Source organism: Asterias amurensis, chromosome 1 (assembly GCF_032118995.1).
Source record: "Asterias amurensis chromosome 1, ASM3211899v1".
Lineage (NCBI taxonomy): Eukaryota > Metazoa > Echinodermata > Asteroidea > Forcipulatida > Asteriidae > Asterias > Asterias amurensis.
In genome coordinates this window covers 32622362-32639734 of record NC_092648.1, presented here as the reverse complement: position 1 = coordinate 32639734, position 17373 = coordinate 32622362, and the positions used below count along the sequence as shown (strand labels likewise).

General features: G+C 38.7%; 1 protein-coding gene across 2 annotated transcripts in view; it reads left to right on the top strand.

Annotated features, from left to right (window-relative positions):
- LOC139937177 (pecanex-like protein 1) overlaps positions 1 to 17373 on the top strand; it is a 55489-nt gene that overhangs the window by 28481 nt on the left and 9635 nt on the right. For both annotated transcript variants that reach the window (XM_071932244.1, XM_071932237.1), the window contains 16 exons: positions 2573 to 2675; positions 3700 to 3943; positions 4801 to 4936; positions 5335 to 5521; positions 6163 to 6271; positions 7015 to 7144; positions 7866 to 8140; positions 8492 to 8551; positions 9459 to 9652; positions 10749 to 10979; positions 12289 to 12392; positions 13158 to 13308; positions 13705 to 13856; positions 14924 to 15002; positions 15457 to 15731; positions 16656 to 16780. In XM_071932244.1, the coding sequence (XP_071788345.1) occupies positions 2573 to 2675; positions 3700 to 3943; positions 4801 to 4936; positions 5335 to 5521; positions 6163 to 6271; positions 7015 to 7144; positions 7866 to 8140; positions 8492 to 8551; positions 9459 to 9652; positions 10749 to 10979; positions 12289 to 12392; positions 13158 to 13308; positions 13705 to 13856; positions 14924 to 15002; positions 15457 to 15731; positions 16656 to 16780 (2555 nt within the window). The remainder of the gene's footprint in view (positions 1 to 2572; positions 2676 to 3699; positions 3944 to 4800; positions 4937 to 5334; positions 5522 to 6162; positions 6272 to 7014; positions 7145 to 7865; positions 8141 to 8491; positions 8552 to 9458; positions 9653 to 10748; positions 10980 to 12288; positions 12393 to 13157; positions 13309 to 13704; positions 13857 to 14923; positions 15003 to 15456; positions 15732 to 16655; positions 16781 to 17373) is intronic.

Here is a 17373-nt window from a genome sequence, read left to right as displayed (position 1 = left end):
TTCCAAGGAATTTAAAAAGCAGAATTTTAAAGGAAAGGTACCACATCGATTTAATAAGGTTATCAGCTGACGTACCCCACACAGGTACAATTAGCAGAAATTTGGTAAGCATAATTCTCTGCCTAAGTTTTTCCATGAAATTTGGCCCTAGTTTGGTGAAACGAAAAGATTGGGAAGGTCAAGACGACCCATGTTTGGTTTACTGTGAAATCATAGATAGTGACCTTTTAGATAGTGATTTTTAAATTAAATTTCTTTCGTGTAGATTATCCTTTTAAAGAATTTTGCCCGTAGTATATTTTTTTAAAGTAAATTTGAAGGGTGATTCAAATCACTTGAAAAAGCATATATTTGCACAAATATTCTTGTGTAGCATTTTTGTACAGATTTCTAGACTGACTCCTCGTAGTCTCGTTTTTCTTCAATTAAGTCTCTTGATGGGTTTTGAAGACAAGGGTTTTTGTACTGGGGAAGGTGCACCACTGTCATTGATTTCTGTTCGTCCCAGGATGTATAGCAGTAGATGTGATGATTCAATGCAATATTAATAAGAATGGGAAGCGGAGCGGTAAATAGTCCGCGTGAACTTGGAACAGGAAATTAGAAACTGACAACTGAAAGTGTAATGCAAACCTTTACCCAGGGGAGAAGCACATTCAGCAAATTGAGTTTAATGTACTTCAGGATCTTCCCTTCCAGTCCACCACCCCCTCTGGTAATCCAGAGGGGGGTTTAAAGGCAGTGGACACTACTGGTAATTACTCAAAATATTTATTAGCATAAGACCTTACTTGGTTACAAGGAATGGGACGAGGCTAGAACATTGTGAGAAACGGCTCCCTCTGAAGTAATGTAGTTTTCGAGAAAGAAGTAATTTTCCACGAATTTGATTTTGAGACCTCAGATTTGGAATTTGAGGTCTCGGAATCAAGCATCTGATAGCACACAACTTCCTGTGAAAAGGGTGTTTTTCTTTCATTATTATCTCGCAACTTCGCCAACCAATTGAGCTCAAATTTTCACTGGTTTGTTATTTTATGCATATGTTGAGATACACCGACTGTGAAGGCTAGGCTTTAACAATTACCAATAGTGTCCAGTGTCTTTAATAAAATTACCCACAATTAGTCCCACTGATAGAGGAATCTGCTGTTTTGTTCACTGCCTTTGTTGTGTGTGTGTGCTATTCCCCTGGGCGTAATAAACAAATAGTGCAGGAGTTTGAACAGCATCGAATGTCCAGTGTTCAGTCACGGCTCGCAGCGTTGTGGGATACATGCGAGCTATTGTTCTTTTGTGGACCCTGTGCAAACACGGTTATGAAATTTAATTATCTAGCGCTGTTTGACCTAGTTTTTCCTCCTCGTTGTCAATGGTCTGCCAGGAACAAAGCACCCCTTCAGCTTTCATATCTGTCGATTGGTTCCTGTGAATTGACTGTTCGAGACAATTTTGTGAATCTAAGGTTTAATAAACCCCTACTCAGGGCGTGGGGAAAATATGCAAGGGTCTGAGCTTTTGGGTAGTTTTATCATCAATTTGGGTCACTTCCAGTTCTATTTTTAGTTAAAATAACTGATTTTTGTTAATTTTCCCGTAATAACAAGTGGAATCCTTTTCTCAATTTTTTTTTTTTAAACACTTTAACAGTTTTTCCTCATAATGGTTCAAAAACACAAGTTGACATTGTCTCAGGTTAGTTTATCCATGCATTGATTCACTCTAACTATTTCATTCACATTTATGATTAAGTGTATAAAAGCAAAGTTAAGATTGTTTTGTGGACAGTTGTGAGCAACAAATTGGAACCCAGCTTGTAAAACCCATATTTGTCAACATGACAAGCACCAAATATCTGTGCTACATGTCGATGTAGCTTTGAGAAAATACTTAGGTAACTAATACACTTACAAACAAGTCTACCTTGACAGCAAGTGATATTCACTTTACACTGTGTCATCTTAATGACAATTCCTGCATTTGGCCCAAATAGTTTGTGACATGTTGTTTGGGAGGATTGCAAAACTATTCAGGCAGTAACTTAACGGTACTCCAGGGTTCAATCTCAAGTTACCTTGATTTACCGCTTGTTTAAATTTGCATTTTCTTCCCTTAAAGACACTGAACACTGTTGGTAATTGTCAAAGACTAGCCTTCACAGTTGGTGCGTCTCAACAGATGCATAAAATAACAAACCTGTGAAAATTTTAGCTCAATCGGTCGTCGAAGTTGCGAGATAATAATGAAAGAAAAAAACATCCTTGTCACATGAAGCTGTGTGCTTTCAGATGCTTGATTTCGAGACCTCAAATTCTAAATCTGAGGTCTCAAAATCAAATTCGTGGAAAATTACATCTTTCTCGAAAACTACATTACTTCAGAGGGAGCCGTTTCTCACAATGTTTTATACTATCAACCTCTCCCCATTACTCGTTACCAAGTAAGTTTTTATGCTAATAATTATTTTGAGTAATTACCAACATGACCGATATTGTGTCCACTGCTTTTAAGAGATCCGTGCATTGCAGACAATTTAAAATATCCTTTCTGTTTTTTTGTGTATGGTGTGAAGGTCAATTATTAAGAAATTTGTTGTGACGGAACCGGACGCAAAGCCTGAGGGATCACATGATGAAATCAAAGATCCTTTGCCAAGGAAGCTCCAGAAATCTGTGGTGAGTGGTCTCCCCCCCCCCCCCCCTCTCTTGTTTGTCTGTTTGTCCTTTTGTATCCATGGTTGTCTGTTTCTAGGCATGTTTCCCCAGTGGCAAGCTGTCCTGATAATCGCATGCATGCCCCTTTGTGTTTGTATTTAGAATAGCATATTTTGCAAGTGTCAGGTTTATTTGGTGTTTGGGCAGCACTGAGCAGGGCAAAAATTTCATGTTTTTTTTTCGTCTTCTTTTTTTTTTCACTCTCTTCAGCATAACTGAAGATTGAAATTGAATTGATTCTTGAAACGGCATAGTTCTAGAAATGTCATGAGGTTTTGAATTACAACAGATCACACTTTATTATTGAACAAATCTGTGCGAATAGTTCTATGAGGCCAACTAAACAGTTTCAATTTTTTTCTGTACTAAGTAAAAATAAATTACTACAAAATTGGTCTTCATATTTTGTCACATTTAGTACGGATTTCTTTACTCATAAAACCTGGTGAAAGTGCCCTTATGCAGCCAAAAGACGGTGCATCTCAGTTACATCGGGTTTGTTTTTTAAGAACCCCTGAAAAAAGTTGTAGTACTACTACTACTAATATTGGCTTCTTATATAGCGCGCATATCCCTCACTCAGTGACGCTCAAGGCGCTTTAAAGGGACACATTGCCTTGGATCGGAGGAGTTGGTTTAGAAAGATGTTTTAAAAGTAGAATACAATGATCAACACAAATTTTCTCCGAAATTACGTGGTTTTCCTTTTATTTTGCGAACTAACACAGCCAAATTTGTCTCCCATAAATGGCCGACCGTGTTATTCGACAAGGTTAAAGGGAAACCGTGTAATTTCAAGGCATGTTTGTGGGGATTTTTGTATTCTACCTTTAAAAATCTTTCTAACCTTTTTTACATGCATTTTATAACAAACGGTTACAAACGCTTTTCAAAGACCAACTCGACCGATCCAAGGCAGTTGTTCCTTTAACATACAGTACTAATTGCAGGTTTTTAACCCAAACCTCTCTTGACCATCTTACAGTGTGAGAGGCTTCAATCAGACCTCATTGTGTGCCTCCTGTACATCATCATCTTATTCAGTGTCCACGCTAGCACCGTCTTCACTGTGCTGCAGCCAGGGCTCAGCTTTGTACTGTTTGGTATTGCTGTGGTGCTCGGATTCTTACTGCATTATGTCTTGCCACAGTTGCGGAAGGAACTACCCTGGTTGTGTATATCACATCCACTGCTTAAAAATCATGAGTACCTCCAGTTTGAAGTAAGAGGTAAGTTTAGGTTTTACTGTTTATTGTATGTAAGTACACAGCAACTGTCGAGGGTACACTTTTTGTTACAAAGACACCAAATGAACATCAGGGCCCAATTTCATAGCTCTGCTTTATGGTAAGCAAGTTTTTGTGCTTACTTTAGCAGAAATAATTGCTAAGGTGCAAGCGTGTTTCACAGGTTAGCAGAAAATTGGGATGGCCATATTGGTCGTTTACCATGGATTTGCATTGTGACGTCATTTATTTTCGTGCGGTAAGCACCGGAAGGTTAGCATGCCTATTCGTGTGCTAACGGTCACAGCGCTATGAAATGGAAATCTCACAGTAGACACAAAATCAGCAGCGCTATGAAATTAGGCCCAGATAAGTATTGAGAACTTCTTTACAGATATTTTATTAGATAATATATTTTTACATCACAATCAGATGATTGAATTGCGCCAAATGTTTACAATATAAATCAATACAAAATTCATTAGAAAAATACAACAAACTCCAGCGCTTTTTTTTTATCACTTACACAGTCATTGTTAACTGATATATAAATAACATTGTGGTTACTGCTACATGTACATCAGTGGTTTTCAAACTGTTTTGAAACAGATGAACACAAAAATTGCAATTATTGAGATGCAGACCCCTTCCTGCAGTAATCAACAATTTTTCACTTAACCATATGTGGCTTTTCGTGAAAAAAAGAAGAAGATAAACTGTACATTTGGTCAGTTCATCAAACAATTGGGTTTCTGCCATTGGATTTACTGTTAATAACATTCACCTCTCTCCTGATTTTGGAGTGACATTAGGTTTTAAAAAGTCTTCATTTAGATTAAAAATTTATCCATTTGTAACAGATGCAGCAAAAGTCATGTGGTTTGAGAGGATCTTCGTGTTCCTGTGCTTTGTGGAGCGCAACGTTGTGTACCCATTGGTGTTCCTCTGTGGTCTAACGACGTCCGCCCAGAGACTTGCAGATGAATTTTCACCGATGTAAGTTGTACCGTTATATCGTGAACAATTTAGTTTTAGTGCAAATAAATTTACTGAATGTTCACATATTCACAAATATTCACAACGTTCAAAATTTTTGAGGAAGCGGTTATTTCTCAATAAAATATTTGAATCTGAAAGACTTCTGGTCTGAAGCCTTTCTCAGATAATTGAAAGCACACAAATTGGGGCAGCAATGGTGGGTTTATTTTTCATTATTTCTTTGCAACTTTGCTGACAAATTGAGCCCACATCTTCAAGTCAGAACACTGGTCTTTGACAATTGGCAAAGGTCCAGTGTCTGATGCAGTGCTGTCTAACCAGACCATTGAAAGTTTTAGGTTTTAAAAACTCAAAAAGTCAAAAAGTCTAAATTGTATATGTTTTGTTCCATGCAGAGGTGGTGCCTTTATTGTGACAGTCTGTGGACTTAAACTTCTCCGTAGTGCCTTCTCTAACACAGCGACCCAGTACCCTATCCTGGCCCTCACCGTCCTCTTCTTCAAGTATGACTTTCATGATGACACCATCTTGCTGGAACTCTTTGTCGTCAACTACTTCTTAATGTCTATTTTTGTTCACAAGGTAATGAAAACGCTGTTCTTAGATGTCGTTTCAGTAAATTTGGTTCACGTTGTGATTAAAAGGTGTTTAATATGTGCATACCACAATGAGTTAGCATTTATGTTGTATTATCCTAGTTTGGGGTGATCTTTTTAACAAGTTATTATTACTATCAAGTAATACACCACAAGTGAAACTGACTTGATAACTTTTGAATAATTTTGTGTTGAACAGAGACAAATTGACAATGGGGGAACTTGAACCTGCGACCTCCAGATAAACGTCCTGCCATTCTACTAAGTTAATTTAAAACAAGAATTATATTTGTTTAAATTAGAGGATTGAAAAGTGTAGGTATATATTCTTAGAATTACTGCAACGCCAATTCTTTCATATGTGTCTTAAAGTCGTTGGCCGTACCCGCTGCTTAAATATAGCATTCAAACTTCCTCTAGCTATCGGGCGTCCTCGGTAGTCTGGTTGGTATGACACTGCTCTTGAATTGCAAAGGACATGGGTTCGAATCCCACCCTAGTAATATGCCTGTGATATTTTTTCACAGAGCTCAGGAAAGTACTGAGTATACAGTGCTGACACATATCGGTGTACATTGATAAAACCAAAATGAATATGTCTTTATGATGTTGTCTTTTTTCTTAAAGCTCCATGAGTGGATACTGAAGATGAAGTTTGTCTTTACTTACATCGCTCCATGGCAGATCACCTGGGGATCAGCATTCCACGCATTCGCTCAACCGTTCAGTGTTCCTCGTATCCTTGCATTCCTAGCTTAGTTAAGGGCCCATTAGTAATGGGTGTTTAGTTATCAAAAGAAGTTAATTCTGCTTTACAATTTTCTGGTAAGCAAAAAAGAGCAGGATACCAGTCACAAAAGGTACATGTGTCATGGTGTATTGGACGGCATCCTTAATCTGGCGAGCAGAAGTTTGTTTGTGCTTAGCAACTTTTTGTGCTTAATCAGTTCATTGAAATTTCAGCACAAACAGTTGTACAGCACAAAACAATTTCGCTTACCAAATTAAGGTTACCAGCCAAAACTGAAAGGTGGAATTATCATCATTTCAACATAGTTCCTAACATCTGGAGCATGGTTTTCAAACATTTTAGTTGCTGAAGACTCCCACTGTAAACATTTTTAAAATGGAAAATTCTGGGTTTTTTTCTACCCACTATTATCGCATGTCTGAGTGATCACTCTGCATGTTTGATTATGTTGGGCAGTCAGGTTGGCTCAGTGGTTTCTGACCCTGCCTTTCATCTCTGTGGACCCCGGTTTGAGCCCGGACCTGAGCCTTGCATGTGGATTGGGTTTTCATTCACTGCCTGACTGCCTGGTTTTTTTCCTGTAGGGGTTTTCCCTCCACGCATCTAAACTGAAATGTCTTCATTGTCTTCTCTACAGAAAGTTGATGTGATATTTCCATTAGGATGCTTTGCCGACTATATAATTCAGATTCAGATGTGACTACTCCTTAACCACTTAAAACCCCCAGACTCTGCTATGCTGCTCCTACAGACCGTTATATCAGCGTTTTTCTCCACACCTCTCAACCCCATTCTGGGCAGTGCAATATTTATCACTTCTTATCTCAGACCGATGAAATTCTGGGAGAGAGATTATAAGTAAGTAGCCAAAGAAATTATACAGGAATCATCAACTTAAAGACACTGGACACTATTGGTCATTGTCAAAGACCAGTCTTTCTCACTTGGTGTATCCCATCATAAGCATAAAATAACAAGCCTGTGAAAATTTGAGCTCAATTGGTCATCGGAGTTGCGAGAAAATGATGAGAGAAAAAACACCCTTGTTGGACGAATTTGTGTGCTTTCAGAAAGGAATAAAAGACTTCTGGCTAGAAGGCGTTTATTATTTTAGTGAGAAATAACCTCTTTCTCAAAATCTATGCTACTTCAGAGGGAGCCATTTATCACAATGTTTTATACGATCAACAGCTCTCCAATGCTTGTTACCAAGTCAGTTTTTAAGTTGATATATGTTTTGAGTAATTACCAAGCGTGTACCTTCCCTTTAATCACTATATTTGTGTTTATGGTGTTTCATACTTAATGTTGTGGCGGAGGGGTCAATTGCACCATACTCAAGCTCTAGTATTTTTGATCAGCAGAGTGTGAAATCGAGTCCCAGTCTTGAAACTTTTGTCCTTAAGCGAGACACGTGAACATTGTTAATATTATTAATAAAATAATTAATTTGTCCATGTGATCAATATCTCACGAAAATAAATGGTACATCATAAAAAGAGTAAGTGAACTGCTTTAAGAGTGACTATTTGCAAAGCAGATTATCCATTGATATGAGGTGTTCTGTTTTTCTTTCAAGCACCAAACGAGTGGACCATTCCAATACACGACTTTCCACCCAGCTAGACAAGAACCCAGGCTCCGATGATAACAATCTCAACTCCATCTTCTACGAGCACCTGACCCGTTCCCTGCAGGAGACCCTCTGTGGTGACCTGACGCTAGGCCGCTGGGGTAGGGTTAACGCCGGGGACTGCTTCATCTTAGCATCGGACTACCTCAATGCTCTGGTCCACGTCATCGAGATTGGAAGTGGGCTGGTTACGTTCCAGCTCAGGGGGTTGGAGTTCAGAGGTAAAACCAGGACGGCTCAGGTTTTTTTTCTAGAATCTTGTCTTTGGTTGCATTGATACGATTGAAATTCCGACTTCGACCTACTTGTCGTTTTTAATTTTAGTTTTTTTTTATTTTGCTTGAAATTAATTTATATTCTCACTAAAACCAACTGTTATGGAAAGCAAAAAGTTTGCTCTGCTAAATTCAATATTATTTCTTCACCAGCTCGCTTTTATAGACAAAATGAATCTCAAAAGCTGATGTAGATTTTGGTTAGACAAGGATTGTTTTGTGTCTTTGAAGGGCTGTTTTCGTACAGAGTATTGAGCTGTAAAAAATATTGATGTAGTTGTTTTTATGATTTGATAGGGACATACTGTCAGCAGAGAGAAGTTGAAGCTATTACTGAAGGAGTTGATGACGATGATGGTATGTATGCTGAATGGTTCTTACTTGTTTCCCCCAGCATTGCACTAATAATGTACAAAGTTAATCTGTGCCTCTTTACAATTAAGTATGTTTTGGATCAATCAACGAGTGCATTGGATCTCCATTTTTTAGATGAATTCAGGGTTGGCTGAACTTGATTTAGTGACTAGCAAGTAGGGACAGTTGGATTGAAGGTTCACAAGTCCGCAAGGTGTTTCTTCATATTAAGCAGGGATGTCTTTCAACACTGAAGTAGCCAGCTGGACCGCTTTTATAAAAACTAAAGTTTTCACACAACCATGTGCTATTGTTTTTAATATTCATGTACCTTAAAGAGACCACAAAAAATGTTGACAAACAAAAGATTTACTCAGGGGAATTCTAAAGGCTAGGGTGCTCCACAATGAAAATTGTGTGAGGATCTTAAAGGCAGTGGACACTAATGGTAATTGTCAAAGACTAGCCTTTACAGTTGGTGTATCTCAACATATGCATAAAATAACAAACCTGTGAAAATTTGAGCTCAATCGGTCAACTTGCGAGATAATAATGACAGAAAAACACCCTTGTCACACGAAGTTGTGTGCGTTTAGATGGTTGATTTCGAGACCTCAAGTTCTAAATCTGAGGTCTCTAAATCATATTCGTGGAAAATTCCTTCTTTCTCGAAAGCTACTCTACATGTACTTCAGAGGGAGCCGTTTCTCGCAATGTTTTATACTATCACCATCTCCCAATTACTCATTACCAAGTAAGGTTTTATGCCAATAATTAGTTTGAGTAATTACCAATAGTGTCCACTGCCTTTAAGTACACGGAGAAAGGAAAGAGCAAAAGATGTCTCCACAGGGAGGTACAAAATAGAATGTGTGATCACCCTATGTCATGTCTTGCACTCTTCCTTTAGGTTGTTGCTGCTGCTATCCGGGTCACCTTCCCCATTTCCTCTCGGCTAATGCAGCATTCAGCCAACGGTGGTTAGCGTGGGAGGTCATAGCTAGCAAGTATATACTACAGGGTTATAGCATATCGGACAACTGTGCTGCCTCCATGCTACAGGTCTTTGATCTACGCAAGATACTAATTACTTATTATGTCAAGGTAAGGGAAACGATGTGCCAAGTACCGCTTTAAATTTAATAGGAATAACTTCTTATGGGTGCGTTCGTTTAGCTTCCCTGGGTCATCCCCGGTCTGCCCCGGTGTGTTCGAATAGCTTTTGACGATGATTCCAGGGGCTCACCCAGGTCAGCCCCCAGTGCTCTGCTTGTGTAGTGGTTCACTTGGGGCTGGCCCCATGTAAACAACGTCACTACGAGAGCGGTGAGTGGTCGGTCGTTTAGCTCTTGTCAGGGGCTCACCCGAGTGAGCACCGCGTGGTAGACCCATGGAAGCTAAAGGAACGCACCTTATATAGCACATTTTACAATCAAGCTTTACAGTAATGCCCTGCAGCAGACTTCACGAAACGCTAGGATTAATCCTATCTCGGGTTTGGGCAAGTAACTCGTACTAATTTATGATTAATCTTAAGGTTTGCATACTACATTGCAGGGCTGGGACTTGTCCTAAGTCCTAAGATTAATCCTAAGTTAGGAAGAGTTTGGTGAAATCGACGGCTGGTCCTTGGGCCAACAACATTTCTATAATCTGTCTCGACTACCTGAGAGAAAAAGGGGCCCTGGGGTCGATTTCACAAAGAGTAGGAACTAGTCCTAACTTAGGACTAGTCTAGGGAGATACTAAAAACGTATGGCTAGTCCTAAGTTAGGAGAAGTTACTCATCCTAACTCGAGATGAGACTAGTCTTAACTCTTTGTGAAATCCACCCCTGGGCTGCTTTGGTGATTATACATCCCTGGGCTGCCATAGTGCTCCAAAGGCTCTTACAAACACAAAATAAACGTCTCAATTTATACCTCTGGATGAAGAGAAGCAATTACAGTAAAGCATCGTGCTCAAGGACACATGTGTCATGACTGGGACTCGAACCCATAACCCAAACAACTTGGCCACCAGAACTTGAATTTAATGCAAAAAAACTGCTTGACCAAGAAATACTATATTTTATTTGATATATATTTTTTTTAATTCATTCTGAGCCCAGCTGTAACTATTTGCAGATATTTCTAAATGTCTTTAGCCAAAAAAGCAACAAATGGATGATGAATGACATTAAGAATGTTGATTTATACAGAGCATCATCTACTACGTGGTTCGCTGCCCTAAGCTCGAGCAATGGGTCAATGATGAGATTCTCCAGGAGGCACTAAGGACGTGTAACGACGACGCCTACACCGACTGCGACCCGACATTCACTCCGAAGATTGACGAAGACTACGATCTGAGACAGAGCGGTATCTCTAGAGATAGCTTCTGTAATTGTTATCTGGGGTGGATCCAGCATTGTGTCGGAAGACGGCAGGAGGTAAGGTGTTATAGTTAGTTATCGTTGTTGGTTTTGCATCATGGACAAAAAAGTTATATATTTTTTTGTACCCTACGTCGATGTGTATTAAGCACTGTATACCGGGTATTTTCCTGAGTTCTGTGAATTATATTTTTTATCCGCGTTGCAAAACTAATATCTTTTATCAATGTGGTATCCGCTGCTAACACAGGATTCAAACTTCCTCTTTCTACCGGGCTAGCTTGGTGGTCTAGTGGTAAGACATCTGCAATGGCAAAGGTCGTGGGTTCTAATCCCACCATAGTGATTTGCTTGTGGATTTATTTCACAGAATTCTGAAATACTGGTATACAGTGCTTAAAACACTTTGGTGTAAGGGTAAAAACAAATTATATTCTTAATTATCATTATGTTACTCCACTATTAAATATATCCCTAACCTTAACCAGAGCTGTGTATTGAAAGAGTTGTGACATGGAGGGGTCACTTTTCTTTGGTCATGTGGTTCTGTCCAAATGTAGCGCAAAAAATGGCCCAAAATTGTCGTCTTAAAGACCTGGACACTATTGGTAATTGTCAAAGACCAGTCTTCTCATATGGTGTATCTCAACATATGCATAAAATAACAAACCTGTGAAAATTTTAGCTCTATCGGTCATCCAAGTTGCGAGATAATAATGAAAGAAAAAACACCCTGTCACACGAAGTTGTGTGCTTTCTAATGCTTGATTTCGAGACCTCAAGTTCTAAAACTGAGGTCTCAAAATCAAATTCGTGGAAAATTACTTCTCTCTCAAAAACTATGTCACTTCAGAGGGAGCCGTTTCTCACAATGTTTTATACTATCAACCTCTCCCCATTACTCGTTACCAAGAAAGGTTTTATGCTAATAATTATTTTGAGTAATTACTAATAGTGTCCACTGCCTTTAAATCACCAGAGCTGTGTATTGAGAGCATTGTGACATGGAGGGACCAGGTTTCTTAGGTCACATGGTTGCTGGACGCCATTTTCAGTCCAAATGTGGCGCCAAAAATGGACCACAACTGGCTTCTAATCGCATGTTTTTGCAACTCTCTCAGTACACAGCTCTGACCTAAACCACCCCTAACCCATCGCAATCCAACTTCATGTTTTGTTTCTGGAACCCACACTCGGATGACTGGGCCATTAGAACTTGAGTCGTTTGCAGAAGACACTCGGCCACAGCACCCTGTCAATACACTGGAACAGGTCTTTGTATTCATCAACTTTACCATCGTTATCCCTGAGGATGTGACCACAAACACAGCTCCAATTAAATCAAATATTTATTTTTTCTCTCAAGGAGCTTGAAAGTACCAAGCAGTCTTGGCTGGTAACCCTATGCTTTGCCTTGTGTTTGCTGGGTAGAAGGGCACTGGGTACCGCTTCACATCATCTGTCAACAAGGTCAGTACGATTTGTCGTCTCTCAAAAGATTTGCAAACTGTTTAGTTTCTTGTGTCAATATTTTTTCCCAAATTCTAAGTGGTTTTTTTTCCTTTCCTTAAAATGTACCACCTATCACATTGCTAATTCTGTCTTTATCCGTTACTGCACGATTTTTAGGGTACATTTTTTAAAATTAATTTCTTAATGCATTTCAAGCAATGTGCACTGTTATGGATATGCATGGGCATTTTCATCAATGGTATTACCAAGTAATCACAGAGGCTGTAACAACCTTATAATTGTAGGATTTGGTGGATCAGTGATTACTTTGGAGCCTTGCACTTTGGAGCCTTTGGTATTGCATAACTTTTGTGCACAAAAGGCCCCTGTCACACAAGGCAATTTCCAGGCAACCAGTTCCAGGCAATTTCCAAGAAGAAACAGTGTTCACATTTGAATGTTCACATACTTTTGTAGGGGATTGTAAGACATTCTTTAAAAAATTACTCATGTGCTACCAAAGTACTCCGGTAGCATGCACTGCAGTTGGTTGCCTCAAAGTTGCCTGTAAAAGTTGCCTTGTGTGACAAGGCCTTTTTATATTTGACTGTGTTCAAAGTGTGTGCCAAACACCAATGTGCGGCAACACTGATATAAATTGTTGGTAGTCCCAAGCGCAAGAATAACATCTAAATTCTAAAAGATGCCCTTTTGGGATGTTTACATGAATTGAAGTAAATATTCCTTTTAAGATTAAGTAAGTTTTTTGTTTCGTTGTTGCAGCATCCTGGAATCTTTTCTGTATGGTCTTCACGCATTGTTCAAGGGAGATTTCCGCATCACGTCAGTCAAAGATGAGTGGGTGTTTACTGATGTGGAGATGTTAAGAAGATGTGTTGCGCCAGGGGTCAGGATGTCTCTTAAACTACACCAGGTTAGAAGATGCTCAAAATATGTAGAAGATCAAAGTCAATGAACTTCTTTTTTTTTTTGCACAGCTGATCAGCTGATTTCCTCTTTTGTTTTTCAAAACAGTGCCATAGAAAAACGAAAAACATAGTACAAAAGTTTTAAGTGTGATCGGCCTTTTCCTTTTTTTTTGCAATTAGAAAGTTGCATGTCTGATTATAAGTGGGTCTCATAAATGGGTCTCATAATTCAATAACCTCAAAGACCTGTCCACAAATAACTAAAGATAAACACTTTGAGAAGCCTGTAGATAATGCGCTATGGAAAAGCTAGTTTCTGTTGTAGTTATTATATAAAAAGCCACCCATTAGTGCATTTTGTTTTATACAATTTAATTCAAATGTTATTTTTAATCCTCCAGGATCACTTTACATCACCGGATGAGTACGAGGAACATCAGCTGTTATATGATGCCATCACTACTCATGAGCAGAACCTTGTAATCGCCCATGAAGGAGACCCACAATGGAGGAATGCTGTGCTGTCAAACACACCCTCGCTACTCGCACTCAGGTAGGGTCCAAATTTAACAATTGGGAAACAGCAAGACAACACTTTTTTCACGTACAGAAAATAAGCATAAGTTCAAATCAATCAACGACATCTTGTAAAAAAATTCATGAAGGAAACAATTATAAGAATCGGTCAGTTCGGTGCTGTGGTTTCTTGCCTCGCCTTCTACCTCTAAGACCCTGGCTCGAATCCCACTGGGGGTAAAGTGTTGATTTGGTTTTCAATCCCTACTTGACTGCGTGGGTTTCCCTGGAACAATTCTCTGGGGTTTTCCTCCCACATCTAAAACTTTAATTTATTCATTATCTTCTCTTTTCGTTGGGCTCTAATTGGAGCGTTGAGAGTATTTATCCCGATCCAGAAGAAGTTTCAGAGCAAACTATTTACAAACAGTGGCTAATAAATACATTCAAAATAGGGGCTGACATGCTGAGTCTGGGTACGGTGGCCTTATTGTGACCAACACTTGCTGATGACTAGATTCCGGAACCATCAAAATATTCCTTCAAATGATGCAACTTATTGAATAATCTTTTATCTTAGAATGGAACCGTGACTAATCTTAGTTTACAGAAATGATAAACAAAGAATAAGAGTAGAATAGAGTGATAATTTAAGGGATGAGATTGTTCAGTCTTTTGGCTGGATTCAGACTTGTCATGTCAGCCTGGTGAAGAAAATCAGACAATATTTGTTTCCACAAATAAAGAAATACTGCTCATTTGTCTACTTTTCTGGTGCTTTGGATACTATCTTGGAATCTATAGCCCCAGGGGTTACCAAAACAGTAGAAATGGCATCATTTCAACATACCTTTGAATTTGTATCCAAGTTTCAGACTTTTTCGTTAGTAATGACTCTCACCCCTGTAATTTCCTGAAAAAATAACAGAAACTCAAGATGTCATCGTGTCTTTGTACTTACAATAATGACAAACCCTGTGAAAATTACATGAAGGAGATCCACAATGGAGAATTGCGGTACTGTCAAATCAACTTTAATGTACTGTACTTCAGAATCACACAGTTTTTAGTATAACAATTACTCTATTATTTTATATTTTTTAGACATGTTCTGGATGAAGGAACGGATGACTACAAGATCATTATGCTGAATAAGAAATACCTGAGCTTCAGAGTCATCAAGGTAAGCTAAATATTGTCTTGAAGAAAACACAAACCCCAAAGACTGTCATTTTCTCTTCCAAATATGTACAAATGTATTACTGTCAATAAAAAAAATTGGGAATTCTCTTTTCCTTTGAAACTTTAATTTATTAATAAGGTATAATACAGGATTGGTAAACAAAATAGTCCCATTGTGTTCATTTTTTGTTTAATCAATCGTATACATGAAATCACAGACATGTGAAAAATTTGGAAAATAGTGAAAACCATGCATAATGTTCACCATGTAAACACATCGTCCTTAATTTTGGTTGTAACAACCAAGATCAGCTGGAGGTGTTTTTTTAAAAGGTTTTCAGATACTGTCTTTTAGAATATGACTTTTTTTTGGAGGGAAATGTTTCACAGTAAAAAATGGTTCTAGTATGAACTTCATAATCAGTAACCTTTCAAACTGAAATTTACTTAAACAGGTTAATCGTGAGTGTGTACGTGGTCTGTGGGCGGGGCAGCAACAGGAGCTGGTCTTCCTTCGTAATCGCAACCCAGAGAGAGGCAGCATCCAGAATGCCAAGCAAGCCCTGCGCAATATGATCAACTCATCCTGTGATCAACCCATTGGTTATCCCATCTATGTTTCACCGTTAACGACCTCCTATGCAGACAGTAGCGAGCAACTAGCTAGTGTGATTGGTGGATCGCTAAGCTTCAGTAACATCAGAGTAACAGTCCTTAACTGCTGGAGAAGGTATGAAGTCACTAGTCATGGACATATTATAACTGACTCTAAGACTCTAAGATTAAAGGCAATGGACACCTTTGGTAATTGCCAAAGACCAGTCTTCTCACTTGGTGAGAATTTGAGCTCAACTGGTTGTCGAAGTTGCGAGATAATAATGAAAGAAAAAACACCCTTGTCACACAAAGTTGTGTGCGTTTGGATGGTTGATTTCAAGACCTCCAGTTCTAAACTTGAGGTCTCGAAATCAAATTGGTGGAAAATTACTTCTTTCTCGAAAACTACATCACTCCAGAGGGAGCCGTTTCTTACAATGTTTTGTACTATCAACCTCTCCCCATCACTCATTACCAAGTGAGGTTTTATGACAATTATTTTGAGTAATTACCAATAGTGTCCACTGTCTTTAAAGGGAAGGTATACCTTTGGTAGTTACTAAAAAAATTGCATAATAGATGTTAAATTTACAGCAGGGATAAAGAAAATTAGTTTTGGTTTTACCCTTACAACGATGTTTGTAAATACTGTATACTCAGTTCTTTCCCGAATCCTGTGGACAAAAAAAATCAGTGGCATATTACTCTGGTGGGATTCGAACCCACGACCTTTGTAATGACCATCAAAACTTTCTTTTTTAAGAAGCACTGCAGCTGTTGATACACATTTTTAGAAACAGTTCCCTTTAAAGGAATGTTGTTTAGGAGAGAGGGATTTGAAAAAATTTCAATCTGAGAAACGTTTCTGCGTTAAATGTTTCTCAGAATGTGTATTCCAATAATGGATTCTTCTTCCTGCTTGACCTAACTGGTCAAGACTTTTTGCAAAAAATGCTAACACCTTTTCAAATGAAACTTCACAGGCTAGATTTACTGTGTATTTGTAGGTAATGATCATTTACTGAAAGTGGTGGTCCACCTGATTGTTAATTGACAGGATACGAATGCACTGTGTGACTGGATGCAGTAGTGGAGGCGGGGGACCAGACGGAGGTGATAAAGACGATGCCGATACAGTCACAGGGGGAGGGGCAAACACAAGCCACGCCCCTAGTTCACAAAGTAAGATATTATCTGTTGAAATCAGAACAGGTGTTAGAACATTACTTGTTGTATAATGAATGAGGTACTGGCATGTTGTCCTTTATTCATAAATACCTAAGACAGTTTATCCATTCTGATTGGTCGAGAGGGCCTCATGTCGGGTGTTATAACGGATGATATAACACCAGTAAAAAGTGTTGAAACATGGGTGTGACACGCGAGCTTGCGCCTGTGCTTATAAGACAGTTTATTCATTCCTATTGGTTGAGAGCAACAACTGGAACAAATTTGTGCCACATCACGCGATACGCGCGACGTGCACAACAATCTCCTTATAAGGAGTTGTTTACCCGAGGGCCTTACCATTTCATAGCTGGAGGGGTGTTGTGTTGAAAGAAATCATTGAACAATTATAATTTTTGCATTTATTTTACTTTTTGACCAACAAATGTTGATGTTTTTTTACTGAAAAGGTATATATGAAAGGGAATCAAAGTGTGTTGAATCGGTTTTCAACTAGTGGTTTAAACCCGCCGAGGCCTGGTTCTTGATAATTTAACCGAGACAAGGTCGAGGTAAATTATCAAGAATCCTTATCAAGAATCCTTATG